The sequence below is a fragment of the Ovis canadensis genome, chromosome X (genome assembly GCF_042477335.2).
Source record: "Ovis canadensis isolate MfBH-ARS-UI-01 breed Bighorn chromosome X, ARS-UI_OviCan_v2, whole genome shotgun sequence".
NCBI classification, from domain to species: domain Eukaryota; kingdom Metazoa; phylum Chordata; class Mammalia; order Artiodactyla; family Bovidae; genus Ovis; species Ovis canadensis.
The window spans coordinates 72,968,529-72,987,833 of NC_091727.1; the positions used below are offsets into that span (position 1 = coordinate 72,968,529).

Here is a 19,305-nt window from a genome sequence, read left to right on the forward strand (position 1 = left end):
GAGGATGATGGGGGGAGGGGAAGAAAGAAAATGAATTTTTAAAAGCCACCTTTCACAAAACTATGATTATATTTGCTTTAAGTAAAAATGCTTTAAAAAAATTCTGGACCAACCATGAAACACCTCAAAATGTAAGCAGTTCATTTACATTTCAAATTTAATTCTGGTACCTATTTTTGGCTTTATAATGAGTTCAGGAAGGAACAAATCAAGACTGTGTTTATAACTCACATGGACATTACTCACCCACATTTGGAGGTTTCACATAATTTACAGGTAGTTCTGGAGGTCTGCCTCTATGTAGAGCTGCAAAAGCAGAGCCATTCCATAGTGTACTCTTACAGTCTATACAGAAAGATTCAAACATTAGTCAAGGCATAGAATATTTTTTAAACTGCACCTCAGAGGCAAACGTCTATTTTCAATTTCATTACTATTAAAACCACAATAAGAAAATAACATATATATGTTTAAACATGCTATAATCTATATTATGACAGGTAAACAAACACCAATGCCTTCATGTTATCATCAGGATATTTTATTTTTTGTGCTGATCTAGAATCAAAGCTCTTATTATACATATATTTGAATCTTCTGTAAATGTCATTGATTAATAAGGTTTTAAGTTTATATTGGTCTCCTTCTGGATCTTTAGGCTTACACATGTCTACTCATATAAAACTGTATAAGCAAGGAAATGAATACAGCACAAGTATGCCAGGTAAAGTTCAGAAATTTATACTTTGTATATGCTCATGTTATGGAGTGACTGCCAGTACTGTAATAGGTAACAACACTACGTATCAGATGAAAACTGAGTAAAAATAGTTGTGTTTTTGTCTTTAATGTTTATGTCAAAATTCAAGCAAATATGAAATATTCCTAATAATTCAACTTTGAAACAAAAGTATTCTACTAATCTCCCAAAAGATGTCAAGCTAACTGAATTGAAGAATTTCCTTAAATTATAAAATGAGATAATAAAAAACTGGTATAATTTATGCAACCATTTATTTATCTTTGTGAATTAGGATTTTTAAAAACATTTGCTAAAAAAGCAAAACAGAAATAAACTGGTTGCTAAATAGACCTGAAATATTTAATTCACTAAGGCATTCTTAACATCTAATTACACATTTTTATGTTCAGAAAATTCTATCTATATAATTTACATACTGGGGTTCCATGTAAAACTTTGGGGAGGACTTCCCTGGTAGTCCAGTGGTTAAGAATCCATCTGCCAATGCAGGGGACACAGGTTCAATCCCTGATCCAGGAAGATTCCACATGCCATAGGGCAACTAAGCCTGTGTACCACAACTACTGGGCTCACATGCCACAGCTACTGAAGTCCTAGAGCCTAGAGCCTGTGCTCCCCAACAAGAGAAGCCACTGTAATAAGAAGCCCAAGCACCAAAACTAAAGAGGAGCCCCTGTTCACTGCAACTAGAGAAAGTCTGCACACAGCAACAAAGACCCAGTGCAGCCATAAATCAATTTATAAATTAAAAAAACAACTTTGGGGAAAATCTGTAAAAGATTGAAAAACATTGGAGTAGAGAAACTTATTGAAAAATAATGGATTGATACTTTTGTTTAAATATCTTTAAATATAAACATCTTGACAGATCATAAATTTACCTGTTATGAAATACTCCTTGTGATTAGAATATCAGGAGTCAAAGATTAAGAACATCAAAATGTAATGAAAGAATATTTTATACATTGATACTGTACTAATCAGAGCAGCGATCTTTTGAGATTTCTATTCCACAGGATTACAAAGAGATTTTCTATTCTTTACCTCTACAGTATTCACTGTTTTACAGAAAAGGGCTCCATTTAGGCCTCTAGAAATTTACTTGTACACTAGGAAAATAAAAACAAGATTGGCAAGATAAGAAACACTAGAATAAAATTAGTATTTAGAAAAGCCTGGGTACATTTCATTCACATAAAAATATTCCTTTCTCTAAAAACTATAAAAATCTTACCTTTGGCATCCCTTAACAGAGACTGCCGACCAACACCGAGTAATGTCTGTACCCCAGGAACACTCTGAGGGATCTCCTTATCTAGTAAGGGACCAATCCGCTCACAAATTTTAAGGAGGTAGTCTGGAGGAATGTGTGCATTGGCTGCCACCTAAAAAGCATAAATAAAATACAGGAAAACAAATTTGTTTTAAAAACATTACCAACCTGCTCCAACGTGGAACAAACTCAGCCATTAAAAAGAATTCACTTGAATCAGTTCTAATGAGGTGGATGAAACTGGAGCCTATTATACAGAGTGAAGTAAGCCAGAATGAAAAATACCAATATGGTATACTAACACATATATATGGAATTTAGAAAGATGGTAACGATAACCCTATATGCGAGACAGCAAAAGAGACACAGATGTATAGAACAGGCTTTTGGACTCTGCGGGAGAGGGAGAGGATGGGATGATTTGGGAGAATGGCACTGAAACACGTATAACATCATATATGAAATGAATCGCCAGTCCAGGTTCGATGCATGATACTGGATGCTTGAGGCTGGTGCACTGGGATGACCCAGAGGGATGGTACAGGGGGTGGGGGTGGGGAAGGAGGGAGGGGGGTTCAGGATGGAGAACACGTGTATACCTGTGGCGGATTCATGTTGATGTATGGCAAAACCAATACAATATTATAAAGTAATTAACCTCCAATTAAAATAAATAAATTTATATTTAAAAATAAATAAATAAAGTACACAACAAGGAAAATAACATTTTAAATATTTAATACTTCAACCAAATTTAGGAAACAGCCACAAAGAATTAAGCACCATTTAAGCAAATATTAACATGTAAATGACAAAGCAGTTTAACTTACTTTTACATGTTTTGATTAAATCATTTGCTTAGCTGTTAATCTTATACAAAAAAGTGTTACAAAACAGCAAAAATGAGCATGTCTAAAACCCAAAGAAGTACAAAGATGATGGCTAAATTCTACTAGTACTTGATCATCAGTGATAAACTGATCAAGAATCAGAGAATCTAGATTCTATATAAATGATAAGAATGCAAAGTTATTACTTCCATAAAACTCCCACTTAAGCCCCTTTAGGATTAACAGTACATATTTGCTTAATTAAAGCAGCACTCTTTCCCTAAAAAAGCTAACTGGTTTTCAAAAGAGTATAAAATTAATGATAATTTTATATACCATGTTCTAAACAACTAAGCTATGTACTCAAAATTCAATGCAACAACTCATTTTTAAAACACAATTTTTGAAGATGGTTAACAAATGCAGACAGGAATGAGACAATAAAACAAAAGTGGTTTCCATTTTTTATCTAAGCTGGTGTTAAAGTTACTGATGTGTTTCACCAATACCTAATTATTAAAACAGTAAACAGAGTAAACTAGAATATTAAAAATCCTTAGACAGAAAGAACATCTACATTCTCATCTTGACAAAAGGTCCTAAAATCTATATATATAGTGCTATATAGAGAGAGAAACACATATGTGTGTGTGTGTGTACCTGCCATCACATAGGACACACATCAATATATTACCACCAAATCAAGAACAATATAGTGCAAAAGGTAATTTTGTAAATCATCCTTAATGATCACCAGCACAAGAGATTTTGTGTGTTCTTGATAAATATTGGTTCACTGAATCAATGAATAAATGAAAACCAAAGTCTACTTATAAGCAATATCAGAAGAATTCACAGAGGAAAAATGTTTCTCCTATCAGATTGTTTTCTTAGGAAACACAGGTTGAAGAACTACAATCCAACATGTACGTAGGATCTGGGGATAAGTGATCTACTATGACTTTTTAAAATTACTTATTGCCAATTATCTTTTACAAGCCCCCTCAAAAATTTTTTTTTTTTTTTTTTTTTTTTGCCACATGACATGACATGTGGGATCTTAGTTCCAGACCTGGGATAGAAACCATGCCTCCTGCAGTGGAAGTATTAACCACTGGACCATCGGAGAAGCCCCCACAAACCAATTTTGATCTACCCAAATCACTGGGGCCTGCACAACTGTCATGGTGGTCAGGAAGAACGGCAACTTAATCTGATCACTTTTCATTTGCATCTGGATTGGGACAAAGGATCAAGCAAATTCTTTCAGTTATTTCACACAACTCTAGTTGTGTTTCTAAGCAATTAACTACATAGAACTAAAATAATACAAGTAATATTGAAGTCAAAGCAGGTGATGATTCAATTTAAAAGCCTTTTTTAGAATCAAGCAGCAAGAAAAGGACAAATAAATATAATCTTACTTCAAAAAACCCTTACTACTTAAAGTTGAATATTCCAACAATTATGTCTTAAACTGAAACCTTAGGCCCTCTGGCTACTTCATTTTATAAAAACAATGATGTTTAGGGACCTCCCTGATGGTCCAGTGGCTAAGACTCTAGACTCCAGGTTTGACGGTTGGTCAGAGGACTAGTTCTCACATGCCACAACTAAGAGTTTGAATGCTGCAACTAAAGATCCCACATGCAGCAACAAAGATCAAAGATCCAGCGTGCCGCAACTAAGACAGATGTGTGTGTACACCCAAATAAATAATGAAAACAAATTTTTAAAAAAATGATGTTTGATTTTCAGGTGTGTGTGTATGTGTATGTGCGTGCGCACACAGGTGTGCACGTGCATGCTCATTTCTGTCTGACTCTTTGTGACCCTGTGGACTGTAGCCTGCGAGGCTACTCTGTCCATGGAATTTTCCAGCCAAGAATACTGGAATGAGTTGCCATTTTCTCCTCTAGGGGATCGTCCCAACCCAGGGATTGAACCTACACCTCTTGTGTGTGTCTCCTGCATTAGCAGGTGGATTCTTTACCATTTGTACCAACAATTATATAAACTTTTTATCATTTCCTCAGGAATTATTTTAAAACACAGAATCATTCATTAAGCAACTAAAACAAGGTTCATCTACTCTCAAATTCTCCCCCTTGAAAATTTGCATTATAAAATATTAATTTTTTCCACAAGTTTGCTTTTCACCCTATACAACAGAAAAATTACTCAACTTCTAGGCAGTCCCATTCAAAAATTCATTCCTCTAAAATCAATAAAAATTTGATTATAAAACAGTACTACAGGAACACAGATTCTATCAACACAATGGCAATAACAATATTTTTGAGTTTGAACATGTTTTCCTCCTTTAAATAAAATTAGCAGGCTTCCAGACTTTATCAGCACAGTTTTTGCAATAATAGTTTCTTCTAAATCAAACTTCAGGACTTTTAAGTGGTATAAACGTTTACTTCAACCCATGTTCTTTGATTATAGCTGGAATTTCTTAAAGGTGATCTTTTTAAACATAAGAACTCTTATCTACACTCAGTAATTATATTTCTAAGTTCTTTTAAAAATTCTATATTAGAATTACATGTGAATATAATGCAATATATAATAAAATATAATATCAAAAGTATATATTAAAATATTCTATGAAATTAATGCCTTATTAAAAGTCATTTTTTGATTAAAACTCAAAGCATTCTAATTTCAATTATTTAACCAAACTTCTCTTTCTGGAATATAATGACCAACAAGTAACAGAACAAGTACTTTCAGATTTGAGGAACAAAACCATTCTCTAAAAACACAGTTCAAGGGTATAATACAAACTTCTGTATTATTTTGTAAAAAAAACTCCAAGGAGTTAAATTATAAAACTTTTGGACTGGAAGAATCCTTATATATAATTAACTTAATTCCACATCTGAGTAGGAAAAACAAATTCAGAGAAGTGATGTCCAATGGTCACAATGAATGGATAGCAATCTGGGTCACTGTTATTTCTATTACTGCCCCATTAAGGCAACTGAAAAATAAAGGTAATTAACACAAAGACTGCAAAAAATTAAAACTAACAAAAATATAAATTAAAACTAAAAAAATAAATCTGAATGCTGCTAAGTCACTTCAGTCGTGTCCGACTCTGTGCAACCCCATAGACGGCAACCCACCAAGCTCCCCTGTCCCTGGGATTCTCCAGGCAAGAACACTGGAGTGGGTTGCCATTGCCTTCTCCAATGCATGAAAGTGAAAAGTGAAGGTGAAGTCTCTCAGTCGGGTCCGACTCTTCGTGACCCCATGGATTGCAGCCTACCAGGCTCCTCCATCCATGGAATTTTCCAGGCAAGAGTACTGGAGTGGGGTGCCATTGCCTTCTCCAATAAATCTGAATAAACTGAAAGAAATTAAATGAAAGCTAGATTATAAATAAACCTTAAAAGGAAGACTGGCTGACCTGAAGAGCAAATCTAACAACTGAAATTACCACACTTCAGAATCATTATGACAACTGAGAAGACCAGAGAAATTCTACTAGTCACAATTAGTTAAAAGAAATCCAGTTGGGCACTGAATAAAACATTTGCTTGCTAAGTCACTTCAGTCGTGTCTGACTCTGTGCGACCCCATAGACGGTAGCCCACCAGGCTCCCCCTTCCCTGGGATTCTCCAGGCAAGAACACTGGAGTGGGTTGCCATTTCCTTCTCCAATGCATGAAAGTGAAAGTGAAGTCGCTCAGTCATGTCTGACTCTTCGCGACCCCATGGACTGCAGCCCACCAGGCTCCTCCATCCATGGGATTTTCCAGGCAAGAGTACTGGAGTGGGGTGCCATTGCCTTCTCCGGAATAAAACACAAAGGGTCCCTAATCTCAGGGGGCCAGGCCTGCACCAAGAGCTATATTTGAAATACTAATTTTCAGATGGCCATGATAGTATTTTTACTTTGGCGTTTTGAAATAATAGGATCAGACAAGTAACCAAAAAATGAAGAAAACAGAATTGTGTATTTTATTTTCTAACTAAAATCATGACTACACAGGAAAAATGAAGAATGAAACTGAGAACATATGCTCAGGAAGTAAAATGCAACATTTTATTTGAGATTCAAAATGTTCTTTTTTTCTGGTGGAGGAGGGGGAAGAGAAAAAGCACATGCACAGTTTATCACAGAACTTTTTGATATCTAGGGACAGAAAATGAAACAGATTTTGAAAAATACAGCAAGGCTTTGAGATAAGCATGATACTCTGAAGTCTAAGAGCCTGAATTACTCAGGTTCTAAAACTGACTAGCTGTTACTCCTTTTGTGAGTGTGATACAGTAGAAAAGACTTGGATTTGAATTTTTCCAGCATCCCCAGGCTCCTACTTATGTGACCTGTAAAGTTATTCAGCCTTTCTGACTCTGAGCTCCCTCATCTGTAAAACAGGGAGTAATGATAGCTACTTAATATTATTTGTAAAACAAAAACAAAACCATTCACTTACGCATTCATTCATTCAGACGTTTAAAGTATAGGGATATAATGAAAGATTAAACTGCTGCCCTAAGAGAATCCATAGTCCGAGTTGTGTAGACTAGTAGATAGAAACAAATCAAATCTACAAGTGCCCAGAGGTTTAGTACAGAGAGCTAAAGGAATAAAGTGCAGTACCTCATTCACACTGGGGTAGGGGTTTATGTCCAATTTCACACCTGGATTCGAAGTGAAAGTTAACAAGAGAGACAAAGAGAAAGCATTCCAGGCAAAAAGAAAACACTTTGCACAGTGCCTAGTACATATATCTCCTCAAGGTTTAAGATGTATCTCCACAACCTTAAGTTAAAAAAAAAAATCAAACACTATCTGGAGTACCATCTGATTTTGAAGGAAAAAAATGCACATACTTGTACAAAAAAGAATGAAAGAGACCATTAAAAATTAATAGTTTATTTTCTGCTTGATACATTCCAGTAAAATATAAATGTCTACAATAATCCAATATTATCTTTATAATTTTAAAAAATTCATTTTAATATTTGATGAATTTGAAGGAGAAATGAAAAACTGAGCAGTAAAGGAAAGAAAACAGGCCTTCCCATTGAAGTAATAACACTGGTTAACAGGGTGGGCTACAGTGTTAAGACTTCCTATCACTTTCTTTTGAAAATATTAATCATTGTCCATAGCATCTTTTTATTAGTTTTAAGATTTCCTCAGAAATCAAACAGGCAGAGCAATCCACCTAGGGCTCAAGTATTCTCTGGGTTATACTGTTTCAAGAAAGTACTAAAAGTACTATAACCTTGAGATCAGATGATATCAAGACAAGAACTAGGGACCCACCCACTAGAAGTTTCTCAGAAGAGAAAGATTCAATGAAAAGAACTCCATACTAGCTAGCAGATTAGCATATGTAAAAAGTATATACCATGAAACACTTTTTTTAAAAGTTAAGAAAATTGAGCAAATAAGAACTAGCTAATTATAAAGTGCCATGGTAGGTACTAAAAGGCATAAGAAAAACACTTTCAACAAAGTAATATAAAGTACAAGAAATAAATTATCAACCATGTGTAGAAAATAAGATTAGGATAAGAAGAAATCAATCAGAAGGGTTGAGGATCCCTGCAACAAGACATGGGAAAAACATACCTCCCACTTCTTAAAAATTAGTGAATACTGTTCCAGTATTATACTGAATTATTTTCTATAATTCATAAAAATGCAAATAACACTAAATATCTTTTGATATAATGATCATTCTTTGAATTAACACAGATGCACTTCAAAAATACTCATTTGGGGCTCAATTCTGACACTTTCTAAATGCTCTTTTTTAAATGTTACTATTATATATGCCCCTTACCTTATTAAAAAAATTACTAGGAAAATTGGGTAGTGATAATTAGCTAGCTAAGAAAACATAAATTCTGTGGTCATAATTCTTCAGATTTTAATGCTGGTCATTCAAACTCTTTGTTCTATTTTTAAAATATAGTAAAATGTAGTAACCAACTTATTTGCACTCATTTGCATTCTTTCATATTTAACTCATTTGGTCCACATAATAACCTTGCAAAACAGGTAGGGGTTCTTATTTTATAAATGAAGAAATTGATTCTCTGCGAGGTTAAGTAACTTGCCCAGGGTGCCTCAGCAGGTACTACCCACAAAATTCTATTTGAAAAATGTTAAAGGCATCTCTAAAATATGACATAAACATTAAATTGACTTTAAATTACTATTTTAATCCCTACAAAAAATTTATTAATCAATCAATAACCAACATCAGTAAAACTTTAACAAAAACACGCAAACTAAACTTAATAATCAAATGTCACAAAGATTCTTTTGGGACAAAATTTTGTAAGAAACATTCACCCAATACAAATTCTTACTCTCTTCATTTCCTTAATACCATCTCATTTGTACTGAGATACCAGTTTTCCTAGGACTGATGAGAAATCTCCAAAGGGATTTTAATCACTGAAAATGTATTCCTAGAGCCCAAGTGTTGGGGGAAAAAGCCAAGGATCAATCCAGATGAATAGCTAAAACTGATGTGGCTCAAGCAAATCAGTAGTGAAGAATATCAGTTTCCAGACACTGATTGCTGTCTGCCATACCTATCATTTAGCAATATATCCACAAGGAGGTCAAGCAGCACATGCCTTTTGGTTTCCCACAATGCATTCTGTTGCTAACTATGGCTGTGTGTTCACATAACAGTTAATAAGTCACACATGCTTAAATTGCTTCCACACTTAGAGATGCAATAACCATGCTATTAGCACTCAAAGATTATTCTACAGTTCTACTAGACAATTTAAGCTATTACTAGTAACTAGAGAACAAGAGCTGGGTAAGAGGAGAAAAATACAGGCATGTCTGTAATTCAAATATGGTATTTAAAAGCAGTTGGTGAGGATCAAATGAAATAATGTGAAAACATTTTTAAACTTAAGTATGTTAAATGCAGGTGTAAATTCTTATAATAGCATATATCACCATAGATGTATTACTTTTAAAGATACAAGTAAAGATTAAAATCTTGATAAAGTTTTCTTTTTTTTAATATAGCATAAAACTGTTTCAAATCTTTTCCATATAAAACAAAGGCAATACAATCCATGACACTCCAAATGTAAGCACTAATTGGGTGGTTTCAATTCTATGGATGAAAAATGCTGAATAAATGTAAAAATATACATCACACCTAAAGATAATTTTGTCTCTGGTTCAGTCTTATGATAAAAGTACCCACAAAATAATTCAAAAATCTTAAGGTATGTCTTTAAAAATGTTTCCAAGTCATCTTTCCGATATGTAAAATTTGTGTATTAACAAAAACTATTCATTTAAACACACATACACACACTCCTCACTGCTCTGTCATTCCTAATGATCATCCCAGTAAAGCTCCAAGGAGGAAGCAATAGAATAGTGAACAATTCAACAGGGTCACCACAAATGAAAGGACATTTGTAATTACTTAAATTATCTACCTTAAGAAGAAGCAAATCAAATTCTATTATATTGTAAATAAGTCAAGCAGAAATAAAGAAAAATACTCAGATCAAACTTCAGAAACAATCATCCTGACTTCAAATCTCTCCCTGTATTATTACAAAACTCTGAAAATTAATTTAGAATTTTCTAATGTCATAATCAAAAATGTTCCAGTTCAACATATACTGACAAACATTTCACCAAGACTCTTCTTTAAAAGGCACTTTATATCCCAACATGTTGATATTTGGCTGAAGTAGGTTTAATAAAAAAAGCACCTTTCCTGGTGTTCCAAATTATAAGTAAAACACTAAATCAGATTTAAGAAAGAAAAAGAGGGATTTTTAGACTATGTAATAGTAACAGTAGTAATAATTGTTGATGAAATCCAACATATTATCTTAATATTATTCTGGATAAATCAAGTTAAGCAGTATAGTTTTTTACAATTCAATTAAAAATATACATATGGACAGAAAGGCAGGATTTTTGTTTCAAGTAAGTAGTATACATGACTATGCAACTTCAATTCAGTATTTTGATATCCTTGTTTATACTCCTTTGCCTCTTTATTATGCACTTGTATTCTTTCAATACCCCAGTACATTTTAAGTTTGAAATTTTGCAATATAATTTAACATATAAGGTTATACTAATTAATAATACTTTGTCCTAAATTTCAATCAAAAATATGTAGCTAAATCAAAGATCACAGTTTAAATCCATTGTTCTAACAGCACTTTAAAAAATACCCCAAGAAAAAAATCCATCTCTCCTACAATGAAGCCACTCAAAATCTCACATCAAATTTGAAATCATTTTTATCAACAACTGATGAATCTAGGAATCAGTCTAACACTACACACTCAGTTCTCAGCCACTTCTTTTCCTTCTGTTCAAATTCTCATTCAGCTCTGTTTCATCTCCCGTTACAAAGAAATCTATAGGTAGAGCACAGACATATGACTAAAAATAAAACCTCATTATCAAAATGTATTATCCCTAGAAAAATTGGATCCTGGTGTGGAAAAATAAAAGCCTATATGTACAATATAAAAATTAAGTTAAAAACAAAAAAAAATAACACTATCTAAACTAAGGATAATATTAATAGAGAAATTCTGTGTATATAAAAATTAAAAATGTATAAAGAATTATAAAAACAATAAATTTAAAAGATAAAGGTGAAAATCAAGTATACACAGGAATATACAAATGGATTAACAATAATTAAAAAATAACTTGTTAAAGTAAAAGTCTCACTAACAGAAAAGAGCTAATTAAATAAACAAAATAAAGAGGGTTATTTTCACCTATTAAAGACACCAAAAGATTTTAAAAATTCATTCTAAGTATCTAGATGGTTAGATTATAAATTAGTACAATCTCCTGGAGAGCAATTTTATAATATATAAAATGGATGAGACCCCTGACCTGATAACTCCACTTCAGAAATATAGCCCAGGAAAATAACTGGGGATAAAAAAGGGGAAAAAGCAGAATGACTACTTAACTATGCAAAGATACTAGTGAAAAACTGCAAGTAACCCAAATGCTCAACTAGCAATTGAGTTCTAATCACAGCAACTTAAATAAAACTGAATCTTTCCTTGCCATTAAATAACAATAGCTATTCAAATATAGATAAGTATATGTAAAAGTGTTAAGAAAATATAAAGCAAAAAATGGATACTAATTGCAAATACATGAAGACATGCCTTTACAATATAAGGAAAGGAAGTCTAGTAAACCGGGCTTTGTTTTTTTTTGTTTTTCTCCCTGTGTGTTTGTGTGTATATGTGTGTGTGGTTAGAAGACTGTATTTTTAATATTTTTGATGCTCATCTCCTTTTTACCACATCAAGTTAATTTTTAAAAAGCGTTTTCCTTTTAAAAAATGCTACTTGCTTAAAACGGTACACTTAGAGACAAATAAATGTTAACCAAAAAATTTGTCGATACAGCTTAGTACGAAGCACTATTTTCAAAACCACATTAGTCATGAAGTGTTAAAACATATTGGTAGGCATTGTTGTTTTTGCCCTTTTTTGGCAGGACTTCAGTCCAACAAAAAGTTCTGACTATAAATTAAATAAACTGGAAATACATGCAGTTTTTCAGAAATAATTTTTATCTGAGAATTTTTGCCATTAATAATAGTACAGATGATGGAGTTTATCCTTATCGCAAGTATTATACCATTTTCTGTGCTTTGCAAAACTAAAAAATTTAGATCCGGTAATTAGCATGGCTTCATTCTTGTAATTTAATACAAAGAAAAATCAAATGAACACCAAAGTAATTTAAATATTGTCTTGCTGAAAGCAAACTTTAAATTATGTTATTTATATTTAGAGTCTACCATATCCCTCCAACTTTCTTTAACTTTAATGTTCCTCCATTCGGATCTTATCGGAAGGAAAAGTGGCTGAATTTAGATTTTAGTAACATCATACCTTTCTCCTTCCATTTCCTTCCAATTGACTGTGCCAGTGGATAACAAGAGGTAACACCCACCCCTCAAATAAAAAGGATCACCTTTTTGTGTGTGTCAATGCCAAACAGAAGGTGCATTTACACTATGAATTATATCTATAAAACAAGCAACAGTCAATCCAGTGCTTTTGGTCCTTTACTAAAGTATGTTCTATTTTAAAATTTTAAAAACCATCGTTGTCTCCTCGTAAATCCCAAATCGTGCTTCATTAGTCCTCAAAAAACGCATAATCTATAGTTCTTATATAGTGAAATTTTAACTACACAAATGCGATTTAATAACGACTAAAGCAATTTTCTAAAATCTGAGATATACAATGATTATGCTATTATTCCGCAGTCGATTATCTAAACCTGGCAAATTTTGGAATTAGTTCGATGCTCCCTATTATTTTTAATTGTGCTGTTTTTCCCTAGTCCCGGGTCTGTCAATTCCCCTTCGGAAGCCCCTTCGCCGTGCGGCCCGACTGCTCCCCCCGCAAAAAAAGGCTAAGCCTGGCCTCAGTTCCCGTATTTTAAGCCAGGACCAACCAGAACCCAGTTTTCTTCCACTAATCCGGAACTCCCGGCTGTTACCAACGCTGTCATTGGCCAGCGTCAGTCCTTGGTACGTGCCCCAAGATAACCCCCGGGTTTCTCTCCTTTTTCCCCCTACAATAGGCCTTTCCTGATGTTTGTAACATATTTATAAACCACAATTCGGCATCTCAGATAACCAACTCACATTCTTCAAAGTTTTCGGGTGGAAACAAACGAGGCCAAGGGGAGGGCAAGATACCTTTTCTCCGACTCGCCAAGAGGGGGGAAGGGACGTTCATCGGCTCAGCACGGAGCTCTAGAGCCGCGTCGGTAGAAGGGTCGGGGGTAGGTTGGGGATACAAGGTGGTGGAAAGGGAGTGAAGAATGAGTTGGGTTGAGTTGAAATGAAAACTTTACTCACCAGATCCTCGAAGCTTCTTCGGTGCTCTCTCCCCTCCCAGTCTAAGCGGCGCGGAATAAGCTGGGGGCCGGCAAAAAGAAAGGGTGGAGGGGGCAACGATAAAGGCCAAGCCTCTGCTCCGCATCAACCCGACCCAGCTTGGGTCCGGGTCCTCGACCCTTGGCGTCTTTATTTCTCTGGCCTGATAGCTGTTGTCTCAGAGCTAGACGAGTGTGGGGGGGAAGGAGGCCGAGGAGGAGGAAATCCTGAAAAACCACCTCCCACAGGCATAAAATGGGGTGAGTTAGGACCCCAGAGATATCCGCCCCCTTTGAGGGAAGGAGCCGGTTCACCCCTGTAGCAACAGCTATGAGTGCCCAGATCCGAGGCTCCCTCCCAGCCCTTGCCCTCCGCCCCTTACTTGCCCTCCCCTTCCTCCAGTCTCACCCAAACCCTACCCACCTCTTCCCGAAGGGGCTACGTACCTGATGCTCCTCGAGTTCCTGCACTAGCACCTGAGCAAAAGGGAAACACGGATTATGACGAGCAGCTGGGGCCATCACCCATTCCTCCCTCCCCAATTCGAACCCAGCCGCTGACTGTAGAGCTACTCAAGGCCGGCCTTTACCTCAACCACAACGAAACTGCACACTCTGCTGCCTCGATTTCCCCATCGGGACCATTCCCCAAGACTCCCAGATCTCCTTCCCCGTCTCACCTGAGCGGATTTGTTGCAGGGTCCGGATTGCAAGAATCTAGCGATCAGGTAATACAGCTCTGAGGAAAAGGGGGGGGGTGGGAAGAGGTTGAGAGGGAGGCAAAGAGAAATAGAAGCTTTTTCAAAAGAAACTGACAGCCGCCGCGCCAAGCCCCCATCCTCTTAACCCCCGGACACAGCCACCCACCGGCTTCGATCTGGGTAGGTGCCGCCGCCATCCTTTTCCTGGGGGGGGGGGGGTTTGGGGGCTTCGCTCCAGAGGGGCTGGCGGGGGAGAGTGGGGGCGCTGTCTCTATTGTGGTGAAGCCCCCATGCCCAGGAGTCCCGCCGCTTCCGCCGCACTCTGCGTCCCGGTTTCGGTCTTTCTCGGATTCATCGCATCACGTTTCGACCCATAGATATTCTAGCCCAAGAGCTGAGGAGGCGGAGGAGGAAGGAGAGTAAGAGAGAGAAGAGGAGGGAGGAGCTGAAGTGTCGGAGGGGTGGGCGGGGGCAAAGGGGGTGGAGAGAGGGGAGGGTAGAAACTGTAAGAGGTAACTGCAGCGCTCGTTGTCCGCCGCCAGGGGCACTAACGCAGCCGCCAGTCCTCCTCTCTCCTAGACGGCCACGGTTGCCTAGCTACTACTCTCAGAAGGAAGGGGAGGTGCTAACTGATGGCCGACGCTCTGGCAGCCGCGGCAGAACTCGGTGGTGACGTTCCCTTCCGCGAGCTCCTGAATCCTTTGCCCTTCCTGTGAGAGCAGTCAGGTCCTTTCCTGTTAAGGACTTTTCCCTCAGGCTGGTGATGAGGGACTTGTGAGGAGCCAACTTGACTCAGCGTCTTTCTTAGATTTCCTCACGGCAAGAAAGAGGCTTTATTTTTTTGCCTCTCTTCCACCAAAAGGAGTTTAGCCTCTAAAGGATCTTGTGACTGAGAAAGAAAAGGATCCCCTACTTCGTGGTCACTTGTTTGTTTTTAAAATGATTTTTGTACGGATGAAAATGCTGTGTAGTAAGCAGTCCAGAGGGCAGGGCTCATATTGTTACAGAGAAAGAGCAGCTATCAAATGTCCCCTGGTTCTGATAAATATTTAAGGAAGAATTTGCTGTTAGACATGAAGCATTTTATTTTTCCACTTCTGAATGTTTCAGTTCAGTTCAGTCGCTCAGCCCTGTCTGACACTGTTACCCCATGAACTGCAGCACGCCAGGCCTCCCTGTCCATCACCAACTCCCGGAGTCCACCCAAACCCATGTCCATTGAGTCGGTGATGCCATCCAACCATCTCATCCTCTGTCGTCCCCTTCTCCTGCCCTCAGTCTTTCCCAGCATCAAGGTCTTTTCCAATGAGTCAGCTCTTCTCATCAGGTGGCCAAAGTATAGGAGTCTCAGCTCAGCATCAATCCTTCCAATGAACACCCAGGACTGATCTCCTTTAGAATGGACTGGTTGGATCTCCTTGGAGTCCAAGGGACTCTCAAGAGTCTTCTCCAACACCACAGTTCAAAAGCATCAATTTCTTCCGCGCTCAGCTTTCTTTATAGTCCAACTCTCACATCCATACATGACCACTGGAAAAACCATAGCCTTGACTAGACAGACCTTTGTTGGCAAAGTAATGTCTCTGCTTTTTAATATGCTGTCTAGGCCGGTCATAACTTTCCTTCCAAGGAGTAAGCATCTTTTAATTTCATGGCTGTAATCACCATCTACAGTGATTTTGGAGTCCAGAAAAATGAAATCAGCCACTGTTTCCACTGTTTCCCCATCTATTTGCCATGAAGGGAATGTTTAACATGTGCCATATCTGTCCCTTTCCTATACGATAATTTTCAGTTGTGTCTTCAAATACTGCCAAAATATTTTTTATGTTAGCCATGGATTTTTATGCATTATTTCACATCTGTATGCAAGGTATTTTACAGGTTTGGGGCAACGTTTGTTATTTAATATAAAATGCCTAACTCAGTATAATACTGATTTTCAGTATTTGGTTATTCGTCTCTTTAAGTGATGAAAGGATTTGTAGAGTAATTGACACATATAATGAACAGACTTCTTCCCTATTTTCTCTTTCATTTCAGTTGCTCAGTCGTTTCTGACTCTTCATGACCCCATGGACTGCAGCACGCCTGGTGTCCCTGTCCATCACCAACTCTTGGAGTTTACTCAAATTCATGTCCATTGAGTCAGTGATGCCATCCAATCATCTCATCCTCTGTCGTCCCCTTCTCCTCCTGCCTTTAATCTTTCCCAGAATCAGGGTCTTTTCCAATGAGTCAGTTCTTTGCATCAGGTGGCCACAGTATTGGAGTTTCAGCTTCAGCATCAGTCCTTCCAATGAATATTCAGGGCTGATCTCCTTTAGAATGGACTGGTTGGATCTCCTTGCAGTCCAGGGGACTCTCAAGAGTCTCCTCTAACACCACAGTTCAAAAGCATCAATTCTTCCTTGCTCAGCTTCCTATATAGTCCAACTCTCACATCCTTACATGACTACTGGAAAAACCATAGCTTTGACTAGACGGACCTTTGTTGGCAAAGTAATGTCTCTGCTTTTTAATATGCTGTCTAGGTTGGTCATAGCTTTTCTTCCAAGGAGCAGGCATCTTTTAATTTCATGGCTGCAGTCACCATCTGCAGTAATTTTGGAACCCCCCAAAATAAAGTCTTTCACTGTTTCCATTGTTTCCCTATCTATTTGTCATGAAGTGATGGGAACAGATGCCATGATCTTAGTTTTCTGAATATTGAGTTTTAAGCCAGCCTTTTCACCCTCCTCTTTCACTGTCATCAAGGCTCTTATTTTCTCTTATGTAATGTCATGTTCCCACCTCAAGCCCTGACCAAAAAGTACTTAATGGAAGCTGAACCTGATGAAACCAGAAATGCTGTTTAAGCTGCTTATACTATTTACAATGAAATATTCTGATTTGAAGGTTCTCCTTTTAACGTTAGGGCTGAATTCTTAGGAATTTTATTTCCTCCCACAGAGCTCAGCCAGTGACCACAGTGGGCCTAGAATTAAATCATACTGACATAAACTTAGCATACCTTGGTTAGCTCTCACTCTGGCCATTATTTTCCCTCAGAGAGAACCACACAAGATATGTGATATGATAGGTCTATCTTAGGTCATTATGCTATTGTACTTGATAAATGCCATTAACTAAAAAAAAATCAGATATTGAAAAAATATATAAGCCCTATGTAAGTAATTGCAAGTAGCTCAGCAAAACACCAGACTGAGTACATTTTACAGATCAAGTATAATATATACAACAGTTAACATTAAGCCATTACCATGTACAAAGCACTTTACATAATTTATCTCATTTAATCTTTATAATGACACTAGGAGGTAGTTTCTATTGTTATCTGCATTTTACAAATGATAAAAATACTGTATGACTTTGGACAACTCACTTACATATTCTTCATGTATAAAATGTAATAGTACTTGCCATCCCACTTCAAAGGAACTGCTGTAAAAGTAATGTGAATATATTTGTGTCATATTTCAAATTTTATAGGGCAATGTTATTTCCATGATCCTCAGTATCAATCTAGATGCACACAGGAGAGAAAAAGCACACAGTGATTTGAATAGAAAAAGTTTAAGGTACAGAATTATTAACAATAACAGAAAATAACAGAAGATTGGAATAATGAGGAATTACCTAATAAGGTGTAATGAGAACTCAAAAAAAAAAAAAAAAAGAAAGAAAGAAATAGAAGACACAGTATATAATATAATGTGCTCATGGACTGTGGTCTGTCAGGCTCTTCTGTCCACGGAATTTTCCAGGCTCGAATACTAGAGCTGGTTTTGATTTCCTACTCCAGGGGATCTTCCCAACCCAGGGATCAGGTCTGCTGTCTCCTGCATTGGCAGGCAGATTCTTTACCACTGAGCCACCTGGGAATCCCCGCATCTGTTTTTTAGAATAAGGCTAATGCTTTGAATTATTTTGTTGCAATTAAAATCACCTGTGGGGCACCCCTGGTGGCTCAGTGGTAAAGAATCCACCTGTCAGTGAAGGAGACGGGTTCGATCCCTGATACAAGAAGATTCCACACACCTCAGAGCAATTAAATCCATGTGCCACAACTATTGAGCCTGTGCTCTAGAGCCTGGGAGCCACAAATACTGAAGCCCCCATGCCCTAGAGCCTGTGTTTTGCAAGAAAACCCAGCACAGACAAAAATGAATAAATAAATAAAATTATTTTAAAAGTCACCTGTGGCTAAAGTCTTATCCTTGTAGCTCAAGGCTTAATTGGGAGAAGGAAATTGTTATAAATTAAAGCAAATATGGATTTATGTAGAAAGAGTCAGGAATGTCTACCTGATAGGTGTGTTAGTTACAAGGGCTGCCATAACAAATTATTGGGTTGACCAAAAAGTTCCTTTGACTTTTAAGTAAAAATTAAAGACACAGTTTTCATTTTCACCAAGAAATTTATTGAATAGTGTGTTGCCGTTTTGTTCCACTACTTTCTGCCATGTTTCAGGTAACTTCATAATCTCTTCTTCACAAAACTTTTTATCTTTTTGAGCAAAGAACTGTTCCAGGTGCCTTTTTACAGTCTTCCAGAGAATTGAAATTTCTTCCATTAAGAGAATTTGTGAAGACTGAAATTAAATGGATATCTGAAGGTGCAGTGTCTGGTAAATACAGTGGATGAATTAGAACTCCCAGCCAAACTGTAACAGTTTTTGCCTAGTCATCAAAGAAACATGCAGTCTTGCATTATCCTGATGGAAGATTATGCATTTTCTTCTAATTCCAGATGCTTATCATTAAGTGCTGCTTTCAGATGGTCTAATTGGGAGCAGTACTTATTGGAATTAATCATTCGGTTTTCTG

The 19,305-nt window shown here is 36.8% G+C and overlaps 1 protein-coding gene and 1 long non-coding RNA gene across 6 annotated transcripts in view; one reads left to right on the top strand and one right to left on the bottom strand.

Moving 5' to 3' along the window:
* BRWD3 (bromodomain and WD repeat domain containing 3) overlaps window positions 1-14,899 on the bottom strand; it is a 170,636-nt gene extending 155,737 nt beyond the window's left edge. For 2 of the 4 annotated variants that reach the window (XM_070291890.1, XM_070291889.1), the window contains exons 1-6: window positions 14,643-14,899; window positions 14,456-14,514; window positions 14,223-14,252; window positions 13,759-13,818; window positions 1,998-2,148; window positions 247-345 (exon numbers count right to left, since the gene is read on the bottom strand). In XM_070291890.1, coding sequence (XP_070147991.1) covers window positions 247-345; window positions 1,998-2,148; window positions 13,759-13,818; window positions 14,223-14,252; window positions 14,456-14,514; window positions 14,643-14,673 — 430 coding nt within the window. In that variant the 5' untranslated portion in view covers window positions 14,674-14,899. The remainder of the gene's footprint in view (window positions 1-246; window positions 346-1,997; window positions 2,149-13,758; window positions 13,819-14,222; window positions 14,253-14,455; window positions 14,515-14,642) is intronic. The other 2 variants (XM_070291891.1, XM_070291892.1) reach the window with 2 other exon arrangements.
* LOC138931110 (uncharacterized) lies at window positions 13,399-17,118 on the top strand. 2 transcript variants are annotated; one of them, XR_011446409.1, is made up of 3 exons: window positions 13,399-13,425; window positions 14,212-14,503; window positions 16,520-17,118. It is a non-coding gene; the product is annotated as an uncharacterized lncRNA (long non-coding RNA). The 2 variants fall into 2 exon arrangements; XR_011446408.1 differs by lacking the exon at window positions 13,399-13,425 and adding an exon at window positions 13,449-13,682.
* The last annotated feature ends 2,187 nt before the right edge of the window (window positions 17,119-19,305 follow it).